The sequence below is a fragment of the Urtica dioica genome, chromosome 9, assembly GCF_054948205.1.
Source record: "Urtica dioica subsp. dioica isolate 48M chromosome 9, U.dioica_male_clone48M_v1_H2, whole genome shotgun sequence".
Taxonomy (NCBI): domain Eukaryota; kingdom Viridiplantae; phylum Streptophyta; class Magnoliopsida; order Rosales; family Urticaceae; genus Urtica; species Urtica dioica.
In genome coordinates, this window is record NC_142764.1 from 23,136,043 (window position 1) to 23,153,749 (window position 17,707).

At 32.9% G+C, this 17,707-nt stretch overlaps 1 protein-coding gene across 1 annotated transcript; it reads left to right on the plus strand.

Annotated features, from left to right (window-relative positions):
• Positions 1-11,113: 11,113 nt before the first annotated feature.
• LOC149385919 (ethylene-responsive transcription factor 11-like) lies at positions 11,114-12,195 on the plus strand. The gene has a single exon (XM_089625508.1). It carries the CDS (start codon positions 11,200-11,202, stop codon positions 11,908-11,910), a length of 711 nt encoding a protein of 236 aa, XP_089481634.1. The 5' UTR covers positions 11,114-11,199; the 3' UTR covers positions 11,911-12,195.
• Positions 12,196-17,707: the final 5,512 nt, after the last annotated feature.

Here is a 17,707-nt window from a genome sequence, read left to right on the forward strand (position 1 = left end):
ATCATCATGCAAAGCGTAGTTTTTTTTTTTTTTTTTTTTTTCTCTTCTTTGCGTTATCCCTCTCTTACAAACTTTATGGTCAATATGGTTACAGAAAGGGGAAGCGAATTTTATAAATTGACATTAAAAAAATAAAATTAATAAAAAAAGGTGAAAGAGCTTCCTTTTGTGAGTGTGTTTATATTATAATTAACGGTAACAACATATATAATCCTACTAAAGCAATATATACAGTGTTTCCAAAAAAAAAATATTATATATATATATATATATATATACAGTAAAAGAAAAATAAATAGACTTCAATTCTATAAAGTTCCAAGTCATAAATTAGGCAGATGACTGTACGAAAAGACCACGTATTTCTCCACCACCTCTAAAATTATTTTCATTATTTTATACCCTCAATCACTATATATGACTTCTAGAGTTCAATTCCACTTCTTATCATGTGGGTACTAGTTAATCATTTGAATAATAATAAAATTTAGGAGAAGAAAAAAATAAAGAAAAATGTCAATGTCTCGTTAAAATGCATCAATTCCAATTTATTGTAGCTTCAGCGATGGAGTCGAGAGTCAAATTTTCACACTTTGCTAAATCCCTATTGACTTATTGAGATATAGATATCATAGCATTAGACAATTAAATTAAACAATGTAAACCATATTTTTTAAAAAGACAAAAGCGACATTGACAGTCAACACGCAATTTATGGACATACACAATTTCCTCGCAATACAACAATGTCTTACAACAGAACTATGTCACTATCATTCCATGAAATAATGCGTGTTTTGTTTACATGAAAACGTAATAATTTTAATCACTCGTATGATATTACAAAGAAAACTTCTGCACTTTAATTAAAATATATTTTTTTAATGTTATAAAGTGATAATCGTCATTCGTCAATAATATAATGAAATAAGAATATTTACGAAAACCACAAACGAAATACTAGTGTCCTTGTCTTTTGTCGCCATTCAAGTTTCAACACGGACTTTCACACTTTTACTTTATTGTCAAATCTCAAATCCTTGGCTCACTAAATTTGAGCCAATCAAAATATTTGTAGCCATTTCAAAATAAATTTTAAAAAAAAAGTAAAAAAAAAACCATTTTTTTTTTCTTCTCCAAACCAGTTAGTAATGAGATTGACGGTAAATTACAAGATAAACAATATCCATTCATCCTTAATCTTTAACATCAAACGAGATTAGGTACACTACTAGATCATTTAATATAATAGTTAAGAAACGCGATTATCAAAAGTAATCTTGCCCTGAATAAAGATCGTCATGAATGGTGTTATTATAAACTCAGATCTACAAGATTGGGTTCTGATTATTTTTATTTGAACTAATTATGTTAACAAATATAAATTTGATTGTGCTACTTGAGTGCCTTCAACTTTGTACATGGCGTTTTCTATCATACATAGGTTTTAAAAAATTAAAATACCCTTTGAGATATATATATATATATATATATATTATATATATATATATATATATATCTTTTATATATATATATATATATATATATATATAATGCCTTAATTTCCCCATAATATACGAGAAATCATTGATAATTCAGGTTTGCATGATTTACTTCAATGTACATGATCCACCGAAAGCATGTATGTGTTTTGTTAAAAGCAATCTTGGACTTGAGACCAAAAAAAAAAAAAAAAAAAAAAAAAAAAAAAAGAGGTAGTGTTATAATCATATTAAGATTATATGAAATTTAGTTTTCGTTGTTGATCTTGGCATGCAAATTAAAAAATAACAACTTATTTCATTCGACTCTTTGCATGAGTTGGATTGGTAATTTTATTACATATAACAAAATTTTCAAGTGTTTTTGTCATTTAACAAAAAATTTAAGTGTTTTTGTGATTTAACCAAATTTTCTAAATTATTTGTTATTTTTTTATATCTTTATATTTTTATTGGCCGAAAGATATATCCTACTCGACACATTTAATTATTCGTATGTTGACAAAAAAAAAAGACAAACAATGATTAGATAATAAAAATAAGCAATAGGCTCCGCACGTTGTTGCGGAATAATTAATGTATTTTAGTCAATATGAAAAAATATATAGAGACATGTCCAAAAATATTTCGGTTTGGAAAAAAATGTATTTAAAGTTTTTTTGGAGATATTTTATCTTTCTGATAAAAAAAATAATAATAATTCGGCACGAATGAACACTAATTGTGTTTATGGTCCAATCTAGTATTTTTTTCTTAAAAAAAAAATTCAAAACAAATTGTTTTTTTTTTAAATTATGAGTAAAAGGAGTTGTGAAAGATCAAACCTTTGAATAGTGTGTAATCAATAGTCAAAGATATGTATCACCAAGTAAACAAATTTATTTCGAGAAAATAAAAAAAACAAATTTTTTATTCATTTATTACGTATTTCTATTTACTCTTTTTTCCCTCTTTGCTCTATAATCATATGATTTTTTTTTTTTTTTTATCTCTAGACCCCCGTTTTTTCTCCTCTTACTTTGGGCTATTTTGTATACTAACTCAATCAATTCACTAGTATTAGAAAAATAACCCAAATTTTCCTAAATTAAATTAATAGCCCAACTAACCTAAACTACCTAAATTACCCCCATAAGAAGAATCTCCCGCGCCAGAGCCGCCTCTCGGCGATCTCGTACACCAGGTTCATCATCAGAGGCAGAGTGAAGAACAGGATCGCGCACAGACCCAGCTTCACTAGAGTGCTCACCAATCCGGTGCCTAAATTTGCAGTTGTAATGTCTTGAGTCTCTTCCCCGAAGGCGAAGTATCCCAAGAGCCCAAAGTCGCCGTACATTACGGCAATGAACGCCATGGTCATGGCTAAGATGGTCTCGAACTTGCTCTTGTCTTTGATCTCCGACTCCAGAGGCAGAACCATTCCAAACCGGAAGACTCCGGCGCCGGAGGAGTTAGGGAGCTCCTGGAGCGGCTCCAGATCGGGAACGTGGACGCCAAGCACAAGGCGTTGGACGGGATCGTGGAGGCCATGAGGGAGGACGAGAAGCGTGTGACGGAGGTGATCGGCCGGAGCAGCGTGGCGGCGCTCGTCACCCTCCTCTCGTCCTCGCCGCCGCCGATGGTCAGGGAGAAGGCCGTGGCGGTGATATGCTCTATGGCGGAGTCCAGCGGGTGCGAATCAGTTAGTTAATTAATTAACTGACTGAATTGAGTTAGGTTAATTAATTAACTGATTGGTTGAATCAAGAATTAGCTTAGGTCTAATTTTTTTTAAATAAAGTTAATTTACTAACTGACTGAATTAGGAATTAGGTTAATTAATTGAATGCTTTGAAATAAGAATTGACTTAAGTTCTGATTTTTGTAAATTTTTTGTGAATTTCCAATCCAAACATTCATCTAATTAATTAACCTAACTCAATTCAGTCTTTTAATTAATTAACTGATTCGCGAAGGGTATAATTATATGCTAAGAAAAAATGGGTTATTTCCTTAATTAAATGAAACTTGGACTATTCCCCTAATAAAAAGTGTAAAATGAGCTAGTGATAATAAATTTCACTCTTACTTTCTCTAAAATACCTAATCACATTTGTTTTGGATTTTGTATACGGTAAAATCACTGGAAACAAGTTTAAAATGGAGAATAAATTTTTTTCTTCTAAATTTTAACATCAGATAAAAAAATTTCTTGATCTTCTCAAATAATGTGTAGTTGAAAAGTTTAAGGTTATAATATTAAAATTGATTAAAAATATGCAGTGAGCTTTATTACACTGATAATATGTGAAAGGTTCAAAAACTGTGTACCGCAAAAATAAAAATAAATGAGAAGGATGATTTTAGATGAAAACTTAGAAATACCATTCCATGAACTACAACTGAAAATATTATTGTATGACTCGTATTGGTATTATTCACATCGTATAGTATATTCACTGATTGTGAAATCATCAATGTTGTCAACGCGCTACTGATGATCATTTTTGTTTTGGCATTCATGTATCACGTCTTAGATGGCTTATCAAGAAAAAAATTATTAAGACAATTCAAAGCTTCTCGATGATTTGGCAAGTATTTTTTATTTCTTTGTTGTTTTATTAGTTCGTGTTCATTTTGTAATTTCTAATAAAAACCATAAAGAGACAGCCTATGGGTCCAAAATTTATGCTTATTTCATTTTTGTCAATGGGTGTAGATGCATCAACATTTACCTATTATCGTCTTACAATTAATGTATTCAGTGTGATTATTGCTTTATTAAATGAAAGATCTCATAATAAATATTACCATGATCAAATAGAGCATTTCATAACGCATGTTTATTTGTAAAAATTAGATGTCGAAGTGAAGTGTATTTGAAAACATAAGATGTTTGTAACTTATGAACATCTAGCTCATTTGAAAAGAGAAAAAAGTAAGTTGTTTGTATTGAAGGAATGAAATATACACATTCTTCGATTTAGTAATATGGACATAAAACTATCAATTAAAAGTATTTTACTTCCTCTCCGGTCGATAATTAGTCGTTGATCTAGAGTAATTACGAGAATTACGATAATTATTTTCAGTGACAACATTAATTTATCATAGTAATTACGATAATTAAAGTCGTAAATAATGAGACATAGAATTGGTAAAAATAAATTCGGCCAATCGTGTCTACTTATGGAGGGATGATAGCCCCGGTAGAAATGAACTTCACTATCTAAGGTAGAATAAGTACAACAAGGTCCAAATTGAATGATCACCTTTCAGTTCCCTTACTTCAAAACTACCCAGTGCATTCTGACTCTGACTCCCCTTGAATCTGAAATCCCCTTACTTTCAGTCAACACACTCCCCAGGTGGTTGATCAACGCTTATAATTGTACGTGATCTACAATACCACGAATACAAACTCAACTCTGTCAATCGCACGAACAACGACGAATATGAATAAGACAGAGTAAACAATTGCACATATGCACAGTAGATTTTTGTTCACAGCCCTTCTCGAATAAACTCACAATACGTAAAAAGACTCCTACGGGTAGAATACCTGTTTTATATGAGTCAAATCCTAGATATGATGCCTTACTATGGTTTCGGAGAAGATTTTCCCTGAATAATTTGTTGCCAATACAATCAGAGTCATATCTCTCTAAAAACCAGTACTTGCGTAAAATACTCAAAATTCAGATCTGGTGCGAATCTGGTGTAATTTGCCAAACAGGCAACATGTTTTTCCAAGATGTTAGAACCATTTGTGAAGGACATCTTGAAAACAATTTTACCAAACTACAAATTAGCCAATTAACGTAACAACGAACTCACCCTTTGACATTTTGTAGGTTAAACCGTACGAGGCATCTTCAATTCTGTCACGTTACTCAATTTTCTAATCTTTCAAGCGAATGCAACATCAAACACAATATCATATTGGAAACAATGTTGTCAAACTACAAATTAGTCAATCAATGCAACAAAAGCGGCAAAAAAAAAAAGAAAAAAAAAAGCAAAGCGATAGTCTTTATAAAAAAAAAACATCATACGTGAATGCAATATCTTATCATTTCAGTCCTCCAATGACTATTTATGCATAATATCAATTTTTATTTAATAACATTATCTTATATAATAAGTTAATTAAATGAGAACTACAAAGTACAAATCAAGTTTTCTTTGAAATATCATATTCTTAAATAGACATTTCTGACCTGAGAAATCAAAACTATGACACATCCCACATGGAATAATCCAAGAATTATGAGCACTAAAAGGTCGGTAATCTTAATACAAAAAATTATATCAAATAAAATCTGCAAGATAAAAATATGATTGATTTTAAATATACACACATCTGATCTGAGAAACCAAAACTATGACACATGGAATAATTCAAGAATTATGAACATAAAAAAATCCGAAGAAAAAAAAAATCAAATAAAGTATGTAAAAATAAAATATTACTAGGTATCTCTAACAACAAGATCATTTTCGTAAGAGTACGACTAATCTATAGAAACATGATTAAATAATAAGGCCCACGCGCTTAATCGATGACCTGTCCTTTTTCTATTGAGTAGTACATATTTGGTGGTATCACAATTTATAAAAATAAAATAAAATAAAATTAAAAAATCGGTTGAATTTGGTCATCCTTTCTTATTGAATAATTTATTATTATTACGAAAAGACTGCTGATAATCTGGCGAAAAAAAAAAAAAAATCTGGTGCGGCGGTGGCGTTTTGTCTCATCAATGAATTCATAGCCACAAAACACAAAGTAGTTCCCAGATCTGTGAACACGTGGATGGGACACGTGTCAGTCAACGTGCTTCGCGCCGTACGGGCTCTCTAAATGGGGATGCATTGATGCATATGCTTATCTATTCTAATCTACACCACTGTCTGATTAAATTAAAAAAAAAACAAAAACAAATTGCTTATCTATTCTACGCCGCTTCCATTCGTCAAGGAACACGTGTCCGCCGCGGGCCCACAAGCGGTGAAGTCTTTTGCCGCCAAAACAAATATAATATATGAGAAAGAAAATGAAAAGGAAAGGAAACAGGATTTGGTTGGGCCTAGTCAATGGGGTCAATCCTGTGGCGGATATTCGGGTGGGGCCCACTTACAACCGAACGTCCGGCAGCCAAAATATTGTTGTTTGATTTTTTGTGCCCACCCGCCTCACATAATGGAATTTATTGGCGGCTACGAGATTAATAGCTACCCTTGCTTTACTACTCTCTTTTCTTTTGTGCTTCTTCTAGGAGACATCCAAATAATTCATTTTCTTTTATTTTATATCTAATTTATTCTCGTCCTACGAAATGTCCATTTGGTCCTCTTAGCGCGTTGGTAAATATTTTTATTTGTCAATAATACCAGTGAATTAAATTCACATACTTCTTATTTTGTATAATTCGGTAACTATGTAGATGTAATGTATACCATGTATTTCGAATAAGTTTGGTCGTTACATTAATTTAGGCTATATTGTTTTACTCGCAATATACGAAGTAAATGAAATGAATAAGATTGAGGGTGGTAAAAATACTAGTGAAGTGAACATAGGATAAATCTCAGTCGTGCTTGTCTAGTACTTTATTGTTGCCTTTATTTCGCATTTTATAGGTGTGGATACAAATATTTTTCAATAACATTTTGTGCTTTTTCTTATCAAGACAATTATTTAGAAATTGTTCGGTCGCGTCGATCCTAAACGATTATTTATGTAACCCATCGCTTCTTTATTATTCTCGAATCTGCTTTGTAATTATTAGAACTTCACCTATAGTCTTATTTATTTTTCATACGGTATGGCTTCGACTATTCTTAATCGGTATTATTTAGTGAAAGCTCGGTGAAAATCTTTACCACAATTGGTGGATTACAAAATTTTGCCTTATAATAAATTAAAAACTATTAAATAATGTTTTTAATGTGCATGCTTAAGATATGTCATAACTCTGTTTTTAATCTAGATCGTGAGATGATTAATTCTCATGTCTAAACGTTTATTTGAAAAACTGCTTATTAAAACAATTATTTAGTAACTGTTCAGTTCTTAATCGATACTTAACGGTTATTTAGTGTTGACATGACGGTTGTATACATTCAATTTGACTTGTCATTTGTAACCAATAGTTTCTCTTACTTTATCGAATCTATTATGATCCTATTTGTATCTCATTCGATCGGTATGGCTACGAGTCTTTTTTAAACATATTTTTTTGAGAGATGCTATTTGGCACGATTAACGACTTTTGACGATCCACTCAGAGATTGACACGTGGCAGTTTAATGCCACGTGTCAATCTCTGAGTGGATCGTCAAAAGTCGTTAAACGTGTCAAAAAGGATTTCCGTATTTTTTTAGCGACATCTGTGGTGTAAATTTTGATCATAATTGATTGATTACAATTTTTTCCCTTGTAACATTTCGATAACTATTAAATAAAGTTTTTAATGTGTATGCTTAAGATATACCATAATTTCGTTACAAAAACAATTTTTTGAAGAAGTTATATGTATGACTATGTATGACCGTGTGTATGATATTAAGTGTCCGTCTTAATTTGTTATTTATTTTTAAATTATAATCAATGGATACGGACATTTTTCTGATTAATTTCCCTTTTTTTTTCTAGAAGAAATTATTATTTTGAAGAGCTTATGATTAAAAATAGTTTAATTTGGGATGATGAGCGTAAATTTCTACAGTCACACTTTAATTATAATGTATTGGTGGTTGGTGGAAATGGAAAGTAAAAAGGCTTTATTATTTCCTTCTTATACTAGGTTAACTTAAAATGAAAATGAAAATGTTTGGTGTTTGTTTGGTCTCGCTGTAAAAATTGATACCAATATCCAATTAAGTGGACCACAGTTGGTGACAAATGACAATTTCAAACCATTGAGTTTTGTAAAATAAATTAAATAAGTAAAACTAATTTTTCTATTATGTAAATTACCCAGCACAAAAAGGTTGAAAATCACATTAGTAGCTTTGGGTTGGGGGGGACCAATCTATGAACCGATATAAGGAATTTTTCCAATGAATTTTGTACTCGAAAACCTTCTATATTTATTCATTGATTGTACGCACATGCACATAGGTAATAATTATATGTCATAATAAAATATTTTATTTTATTTTATTTTTACTAAAAAAAAATTAATTTGAAGTGATGTAGAGGTCGCTGAGTAGTCACTGTCACATTGCCGCTGGTATTCGTTAAACAACCGCAAAGCCTTTAAAATCAGAAATTGGACATTTTTGTAGCTTAATACTAAATTGTCTTAATAACGCCAATAATATGAACTCTTGCAAAATATTCTACATCGACAAAAAAACTAAACTAAAATAAAAGTGGGGTCGCTAATTCCAAAATTATCTAAAATAAAGTCCTATACGTGGGCGGCCAAATATACCCAACCCAAACTGTCACAATTCTAACTACCACGCGATAAGCTTGGACAGCAATATATATGCACTTTCTCTCATATCATTTGGGCTATGCTCTATTTAATGAGTAATCATTTATTAATCCTCTTCGTAAACAATCTCATATCACGAAATTTATTGGTAATTAAAAAGCAATTTTTATTTACTATTATCGTTTGCCAGCAATCCTCGCATGTGAATCCAAAGAATGGAAATGCAAATCTGTAACAAATTTCTACATGATGTTGAGTCGTGTACAAGTGTGAGAATATGCGGAAAAGGAAATCATATGATTTTCGAGATTCTTTTTACTCTCTTTGTTTTTTCTTTATATAAAAGATTATTTTCTTATTTACATAATTTTGTGAGAGAGACCTATTGCCTTCCATACATCCATAAAGACTGGCTAAAATTTGAAACCGATTTTATCAGTGTATCCTTTAGTAGCATTTAATTAGGCAACATTATATAGTCTTGCGTTCTCAAAAGAGGGAAAAATTAATAGGTTTTTGATACATAGTAAAAGTCTCGTGCACGGTATTAAATAGAATATGGCACAAAGTTGTAGAAATATATCTCTCATCTTATGCCATCTTTTCAATTATTTTTGAGATGGGGGTTATCTATTATTACTCTACCAAAAATCACAAACATTATGACTTGCGATAGTTTTTAAATTGCGAATTTGATAAATAATAGACAGGATAAGCATTAATAGGTTTTGTTTTGATTTTTTGTTTTGTTTTTGTTTTGGCGATTATTTGATTTCGCTCATGAGACCATACGAAAGCCACCGGAGATCAAAGTCACACACGTGACAATAAAACGAATTTATTGCGTTTCTTAAGACATAGGAAAACATTTTTTTTAGTGGAGTAATAGAGATTGATAGCAAATTTATAGCATTAACACCACAACACACAGAAAATGATCATAATAATAGTCCTACTCTATGGCTGCGAGGACGACAGAGTAAATGCACATGGCGGTTCAAGGATATTTCAGTAATTAAGAAGCGCGTATTTTCCACGAGTAGTGGAGAAGCGAAAATCCGGTGCTTTAATTTTGCTGTCACGAGAGCACACTGTAGTTGCGTGCGAATACTCTCCTTAGTAAACACGCGTAAAGAATGAGTGACACGTGGGTTGATCTAATTAGCCGGTGGTGTTTCTTACGACACCGCTTGGTCCGGTTCTATGGGCCTTCTTTAGGCGGCAAAGCAGCCTCCTCAATCAAAGACTATAGAAAGCGACACTTTTTGAGCAAAATAAAAAAATATAGATAAAGCGACATACAAAAAAAAACATACATAGTAGAAATTAAATAAATTTATTCTCATAATAATTGATTAATGCCTAAAAGGTCCAAGTCACTCGGCGGTACAGAAGAGAGAAGATCATGCCGACAACTTGTTCAACCGGCTATCACCGGTTTCATTTGCGTACACACCTGAATCCACGCACGACCTTTGAGTAATCTTGTAGTAATCAATTACACCGCTTTTCTTTGCACACACACATTTTAGGGAAAAGATTTACAAGGATAAAAACCGAAATTGTATTACAGATTCTCCACGGTATTACGGTGATTAATAATACCATTAACAATTTTGAATTGTAAAATTAAATTAATACGATGACAACAGGCAAAGTAGGCATATGTTTTCGCCAATTTATTATACTACATCAAATGGTAAGAGATAGTAGAAGAATACGTTACAAACAATACAACAAGGAAGGGGCATAAATAAGAAGATAATAATAAAGAAGAAGAATAATAATAAAGGATATGAGTGAGGAGGAAGGAAGGAGCGTGGGAATTGAGGCGCATCACCGCACGCAATGAATAGTGTGGTCTCAGCCGTTAGATATATCAAATCAAATAATATAGAAATCGTCGTCATAATGATGATGGGTTGTTCTCTTTCTGCTCTCTCGACACCCCACATGCCACGTAATCCGCGAGCCCCATAAATCCAATTCCACACCCACAAAAATATTTAGAATTAAAAAATAAAAAATAAAATAATGAGAAAACGAGTGCCCACGCGATGCCACGCTCCTTCAGCCGCCTCTCCCATCTATCCATCTTCCCATCCCAGTCAAACAAGTCGTTGACTGCGCTAACACATCCCACTTTCTCTCTCCAACTCTCCCAATATATATATCGCAACCAAACCCCTCTTTTTCCCACAACCACAATCCTCTTCCAATTCTCAGCTCATCTCATCTCATCTCGTCTCATCTATTATTCCGAATCCAACATGGCTCCGAGAGAAAAGGCCGAATCCAGCTCCGTCACCGTCGCCGCCGCAGCCCTCGGGGCGAAGGAGGCTCATTTCCGGGGCGTTCGAAAGCGGCCATGGGGGCGATACGCGGCGGAGATCAGAGATCCCGGCAAGAAGAGCCGAGTCTGGCTCGGTACGTTCGACACCGCCGAAGAAGCCGCCAGAGCCTACGACGCCGCGGCGAGAGAATTCCGAGGCGCCAAGGCCAAGACCAATTTCCCTCTCCCCGAGGAAACGCTCAAGCTCAGCCCCGGCCAGACCAGCCCTAGCCAGAGCAGCACCGTCGAGTCCTCCAGCCGGGACCACGCGCCTCCGCCGCTCACCATGGTCGAATCCTCGCCGTTGGATCTCAATCTCGGCGGATCTGCGTACGGATCGGTTAGGTTTCCGTTTCAGCCTCTCGGCGCTGTCTTCGGAGTCCCGGCGGCGAATCAGGCGATGTACCTGGACGCTATGCTTCGGGCTGGGCTCATCAAGGCCCAAACTCCGGCCCATCCCGATTTCCACCACCACCACCACCATCTCAACCAGATGGTTCCGATTAAGTTCGCCGACTTCACCGGAGGAATCTCGCTCGCTCACAGCGACTCCGATTCGTCCTCCGTCGTTGTCGATCTTAACCAGAACGAGCTTCCTCGCAGACCGCTCGATCTCGATCTCAACTTTCCTCCCGCGGAAGTTGCGTAGAACTTTTTTTTCCCGGATCGTAACGTAGTCGCCGGAGATAAATCGGATTTACTTATCCGCTTTTATTAATATTTTTTGTTTTGTCTGTTTTATATAGAACCAAAGGAAAATAGGAGGTTAAAAAAAAAAAAAAAGCTTGAGAGAGCATGGATTAACATCTCTATGTGAATACACCGGTTAGCTGATGATCTACCCTTTTTTTTGCGACAGGAATGATAAAAATGATTCCGTTTGATTTCCCGTTGTTATCATGAGCTAGAATTAAATTCTTTTTCTTTCTTTTTAGTTTTTGTTGTGGAAGTTGTAATATCTCATTCCGGCTATTTTTTTTCCCCAATCAATGAATAGAATCTGAAAATTCTCAAATATGAAATTTTGTTTGGTTTATCTTTTGTGGTTTGATTCGTCGCCGGCGATAAGGTGCCGGAGATAAGGGAGCTTCTTTACGAGTCACACGTGTGTTAGACATGTCTGTACGGACGCGCACGATTCGCGGTCTTTCCTTTTATTTTGTCGTTTTCTTTCGGCCGACGCCTCGAGCGTAATTCTGTGGTAATTTCGAGAACTCGCCGCGTGTAGTGGTCACACCCGCCACGTTGGCAACTGCTAAACATAATAATAATAATAAACTAATAAAGACAAACAAAGAACACAAATTTCCATTTTTAAATACATATAATTTAATGACCATTGTATCGCGTGTTTGTTTTCTTTTCTTTCCATGGACTTAATTTGTATTTATTTTTGTTACAGGTTTAAACAAAACAAAAAAAAAGTAGAAGCACTAGTATATTTTAGGATATCCTATATTTATATCACATAAATAAAATATAATTTTTGTAATTCAAAACTAGACTCGCTTGCACTACAAAACTAAGAATAAATCTGTTGGGTTGCGTGGCATATACAGATTTGGGTAAACGTGTGTGTTTGTATTACATACAAAATGCACAGAACACAAACACTAAAAGGTCGCACTATTTGATATATGAAGCTGAAAAGGAAATGAAAACTATATATAAAAAGGTAAATTAGTTGTTGGGGGTGAGAATTAAAGTGGAGGAGGTGCAAATCGTTGATGATCTGATTCTTGATCAATAAATGTGTTGAGGTGATACGTGGCACGATTTGGTTGCGGTCAAAAGTGGCATTTAGAGAGCAGAGTAATTATGGGTCCGTTTTCCGGTTATGAGACCGAAAAGCAATTCCATGTTGACTCGGTAGGCTTTCGAGATTCGTGCCACAGGACTTCACACGTGACGTGCACAGCCGTCCGATCCCATAATATCGAATTAAAAAAAAATTAAATAAATTGTAAATGGAAAGTTGCTTAAGAAGGCGAAAAAGGAGGGGAAACGGGACAAAGGTGGGGCCCACGTGTGAGAAAGAAGAATAGTTGGGAAAGCGCGGCTGCCGCTTTTGGTGGGACCCGCGACTTTTTTTTTTTTGTATGGTCGTGGAAGTCGATATCTATGCACAAAACCAAATTTATTTATTTATTTGAATTGTTTCTTGCAAATTAGTTTCGTCGCTTTCCCATTGTTTGAAATCTTTGGTTTCATACATGTATCTAAATACAGAAACATTATTTTAAATCGTGAACCCATATCCATCAATCTATCAAACTCAAATTTCTTTTTCCTTTTTTTTTTTTCTGGACACAATTTTGTTTGGCGATTCGTTTTCAAAGTAATCTTTTTGTGGAGTGAATACTACCCACGCCCACCAGTCTCCGATGCAAAGAATGTAGAATATTAACTACGCTACCGTTTTTATTTATTCAAATAAATGTAGTATTTGAATATTTGCCCTTTTCGTTACGAAATAACACATTTATACCATGTGTTTTACGAAATAACACATTTATACCATGTGTTTTAGTGAAATGTCGAGTTTAACCCTCGGTTTTCAAAAATGTCGAGTTCATACCCTCTGTTTCACTAAAATGATGAAATTATACCATCTGTTTAACTAAAATAACGAAATTATACCCTGAAATGAATAACAGCGTCACAAATCTCTCATTCATTGATATTAACTCTTATATAAGAAAAACCGAATCAAATCTAAATCAGTACCCTAACTTCAAAATTTTCAATTTTGAAATAAAAATAGCCTTAAATTGAAATTAAATAATAAAACTCATATATCCTAAGAGATGACTTCATTCCGTGTTCGAATTGTAACTCTAAATCCCAGATTCTCTGTTTGAATATGCGATTTTGATTACTATTAACTATCGATGTTTACCCTTTTACCTCTTTCTGTGTTCTTCACGATTAAGAGACGGTTGTTTATTTTTTAGTGTTTAAATAAATTACATATATGGCGCGAATGAATAAAGATAATTGGTGTTTATGTATAAATATTATAGTCAACGTCAATGAAAAGTCAATAAAAAGAATATTCGTGACACTGTTGTCTATTTCATGGTATAATTTCGTCATTTTAGTTAAACAGAGGGTATAATTTCGTCATTTTAGTTAAACAGAGGGTATGAACTCGACATTTTTGAAAACCGGAGGTTAAACTCGACATTTCACTAAAACACAGGGTATAAATGTGTTATTTTCCCCACTAAGAAATATAATAAATTACAACCGTGCTGTCCTAGCAATTGAGGTATTTAGGATACATGATTTTTTTATTAAAAAAAAAATCCATGTATCAAACAGTTCTCCAATAAAGTTTTTTTTGGCTTTTGTGACAATTCAACAAAAAAAAAAAAAAAAAAAATTATCAACGGCATAAAGATTAATGGATTAGCTGAGTTTCGTTGTGTTACTCTATACTGGGGTGTAGTAGATAGTGGCTATAAATACTAAATTGTCTCTCTCTTAGTCCTTGTTTTTCCGCGTCAATCATGTTATATTTCCATTGAAAGAGAGAGAGGCTACGATGACGTGTCGGATTCGGACAGACCGTTGCGCGCCGGCGGGTCGGCGTGTTTGGACGAAAGTTGTTGCTCGTTTTGTGGGTCCCACACGTAAATTTTATCAAAAAAGCAACGGCCACTCATAACTCATAAGTGATCTTTTTTTTCTTTTGAGAACCGTCTTTCATTTCTTCCTTTATTTACACCACTAGTACTACTTGCCAAAATAATACAAATTTTTCCTTTTTTGGAAGAAAAAAACTCTCTTTGAATTTTTATTATTTAATATGATAGTTGCTAAATTAATAAATTACACTTGGTAGTTATATATTAGATGTTTAACACGTTTTTAATAGAAAATACAATTTATTTTCATTTTTTTTACTCCAACTCTAGTTTTAAAGAACATATTAGGTTTTATGGGCTTTATATACGATTTTCTAAAGTTTGAAGAATGGGCTTCTCCTATGCCCCTCTTATATATGGAGGAAGATTAGGTAGGGAAGATCATAGTGAAAGCAGCAAAATGTTGCGGTTGATCTAGTTGCTTTTTACTTTCATCTAGATTGCCCTCTTAACGAATATCAAATGTAAATAAAGAGCAATGCTATTCTTTTATTGGAAAATCGATCTAGCAATCTTTTTTGTACAACTCAAAAAGAAAAGGGAATTGGCGTTCTCTTCTCTTTGCACAACTATTTCTTAGGGCATGAAATCATTCCGGCTTCCCGCTTAAGGATGTGTTCAAGTCGCTTATTTTCCGCTTTCAAGCTGAATCAAGTGGGGGATGAGTTCTAGTAAATTTCAATGATCAAGAATGAAATTCATTGAAATTAATGTTGTTAAAAAAAAGGGAAAATATCAATACTATCCTTCGTGTTTAATCAAAATGCGAGATTTATCCCCTCTATTTCTAGAAATATCAGACATATCCCTTTAGTTTAATATAAATGACATATACCTCCCCTAAAAAATGTTATATTACAAATATCACCATTTTCGTTTATTTTTTACAAAAAAATAATTTGAACTCCCCAAAATACCCTTAATAGAATAAATTTTTATTTACTATTTTATTAAAAAAAATCAAAATCTCTCTTTATAAAAAAATCCTTAACTTTTTATAAAGAAATTTTTTAATTTGAACTTTTTGTATATAGAATAGAAAATAAAAAATTATTTCATTAAGGGTATTTTGAGGAGTTCAAATTATTTTTTTGTGAAAAATAAACGAAAAAGGGTGATATTTGTAATATAACATTTTTTTAGGGGATGTATATGTCATTTATATTAAACTGAAGGAATATGTCTGCTATTTCTAGAAATAGAGGGGATAAATCTCGCATTTCGATTAAACACGAGGGATACTATTGATATTTTCCCTAAAAAAAACGATGACAGCATTTGGCATAGTTTGACTTAAAAAAAAGGATAATTTAGGTTTTGCTTTTGAAAAAAAAAAACTGTTTTTTTTCCATATTTATGCCAATCTTGCTTTTTCATTTTCTTTTATTTTTTACAAAAATATTTTTCAACTTTTACTAAAAGCGCTATTTTACCAAATACTTTAAAACAGTTGAGAATTTAGAAAAAGCTCAAAACAAGTCTAATAAGCTAAGCCAAAAAACAGTCAATAAGGGTTGTTACATTAAGTGGCTATTTATAATTTTGAAATCTGTTCCAAGAAAAAATAAAAGAAGGAAAATCTTTTCATATTTTTAAAACGTTAATGAAAAATTAATGGAAGGGAAATAAATGATACATTTATAAAGTTAAAGGATTTGTTTAGGGCCTTTGAAACGTTTAGGGGGAATCGATTATGAGTACAGTAATTCAGGGACAATTTCTATTGTTTATCTTAATTATAATTTAATAATGGTGCTTATAATTATGAACAAAATCTCACCATATAAACAAACTTTTTTTCTTCGCGGTTCACGTTTTGATACGGTCATATGAGTCATATCCTGCGTCTCCAACTACTAAATTGGAGACAAAAAAAAATTAATAGAAGAGGATAAAATGATATTGACAAATGAAGAAGTAACTTTAACCTTTTTTTGATGGGCCAAATTGCGCTAGGTGCACTGGACTTTAATGGTTACATGTAATCGTGAATGGGACATTAAAAAATTATATTCCATTTAAATCTGAAATACCTATATTTCAACCTTAATTCCTCTATTATCGTATGTCTATAATTTTTTTTTATCGTATACAATATTGTGTAATTTATTTCCTTCATATTTATATTTTTCTTATTTCTAATATACGTTATAATTTTATTTAATTTTTTCAACTATTTATAGGTTTATTTAAAATAAAATTCATTTAAAATTTTAATATAATATTGGCCCGTTTTTGAATTTCAACCGTCGAATTGTGGGACTTAGAGAGGTCAATTTTAATTGGTGAATTAAGCAGTCTAGCTTTTGAATAGTGATTCGCAGCGCGGTTTAATAATACGGAAAAGTAGTTGTTCTTATTAATATTATATATAAGATTGCCTATGATAAATATAATTCTACTACATCAACGATGATTTAGGTTGATCCACTAATTACAATATTTTCCTCCACAACTAAAATCAAATTTAAATCACAGATTATCTTTTATCACATCAAATTAACTGACTATCTAAAATATGTTCTACTTGAAATTCTTGCATGAATGAGAAAGGCTCGCCTGCACATGTTTTGCCACTATTTCAAGGAGTATCACTACTACAAAACTGGGATTCTACAACGCTTAAAAACAGTTGTAGAATGATTCTACAACGCTTATTAAGCGTTGTAGAATCCAGCGTTGTAGAAGCTTCTACAACTCTTAGATATCCATTGAAGAAGCTTGGCTTCTGAAACGCTTACACATCCGTTGTAGAAGTTTCTACAACGATAAAGTTCCATCGTCTAATTTTCAAAA

Bases quoted from the DNA above. Each gene is read 5' to 3' on its own strand.
- LOC149385919 (XM_089625508.1), top strand. From the start codon at position 11,200: ATGGCTCCGAGAGAAAAGGCCGAATCCAGCTCCGTCACCGTCGCCGCC.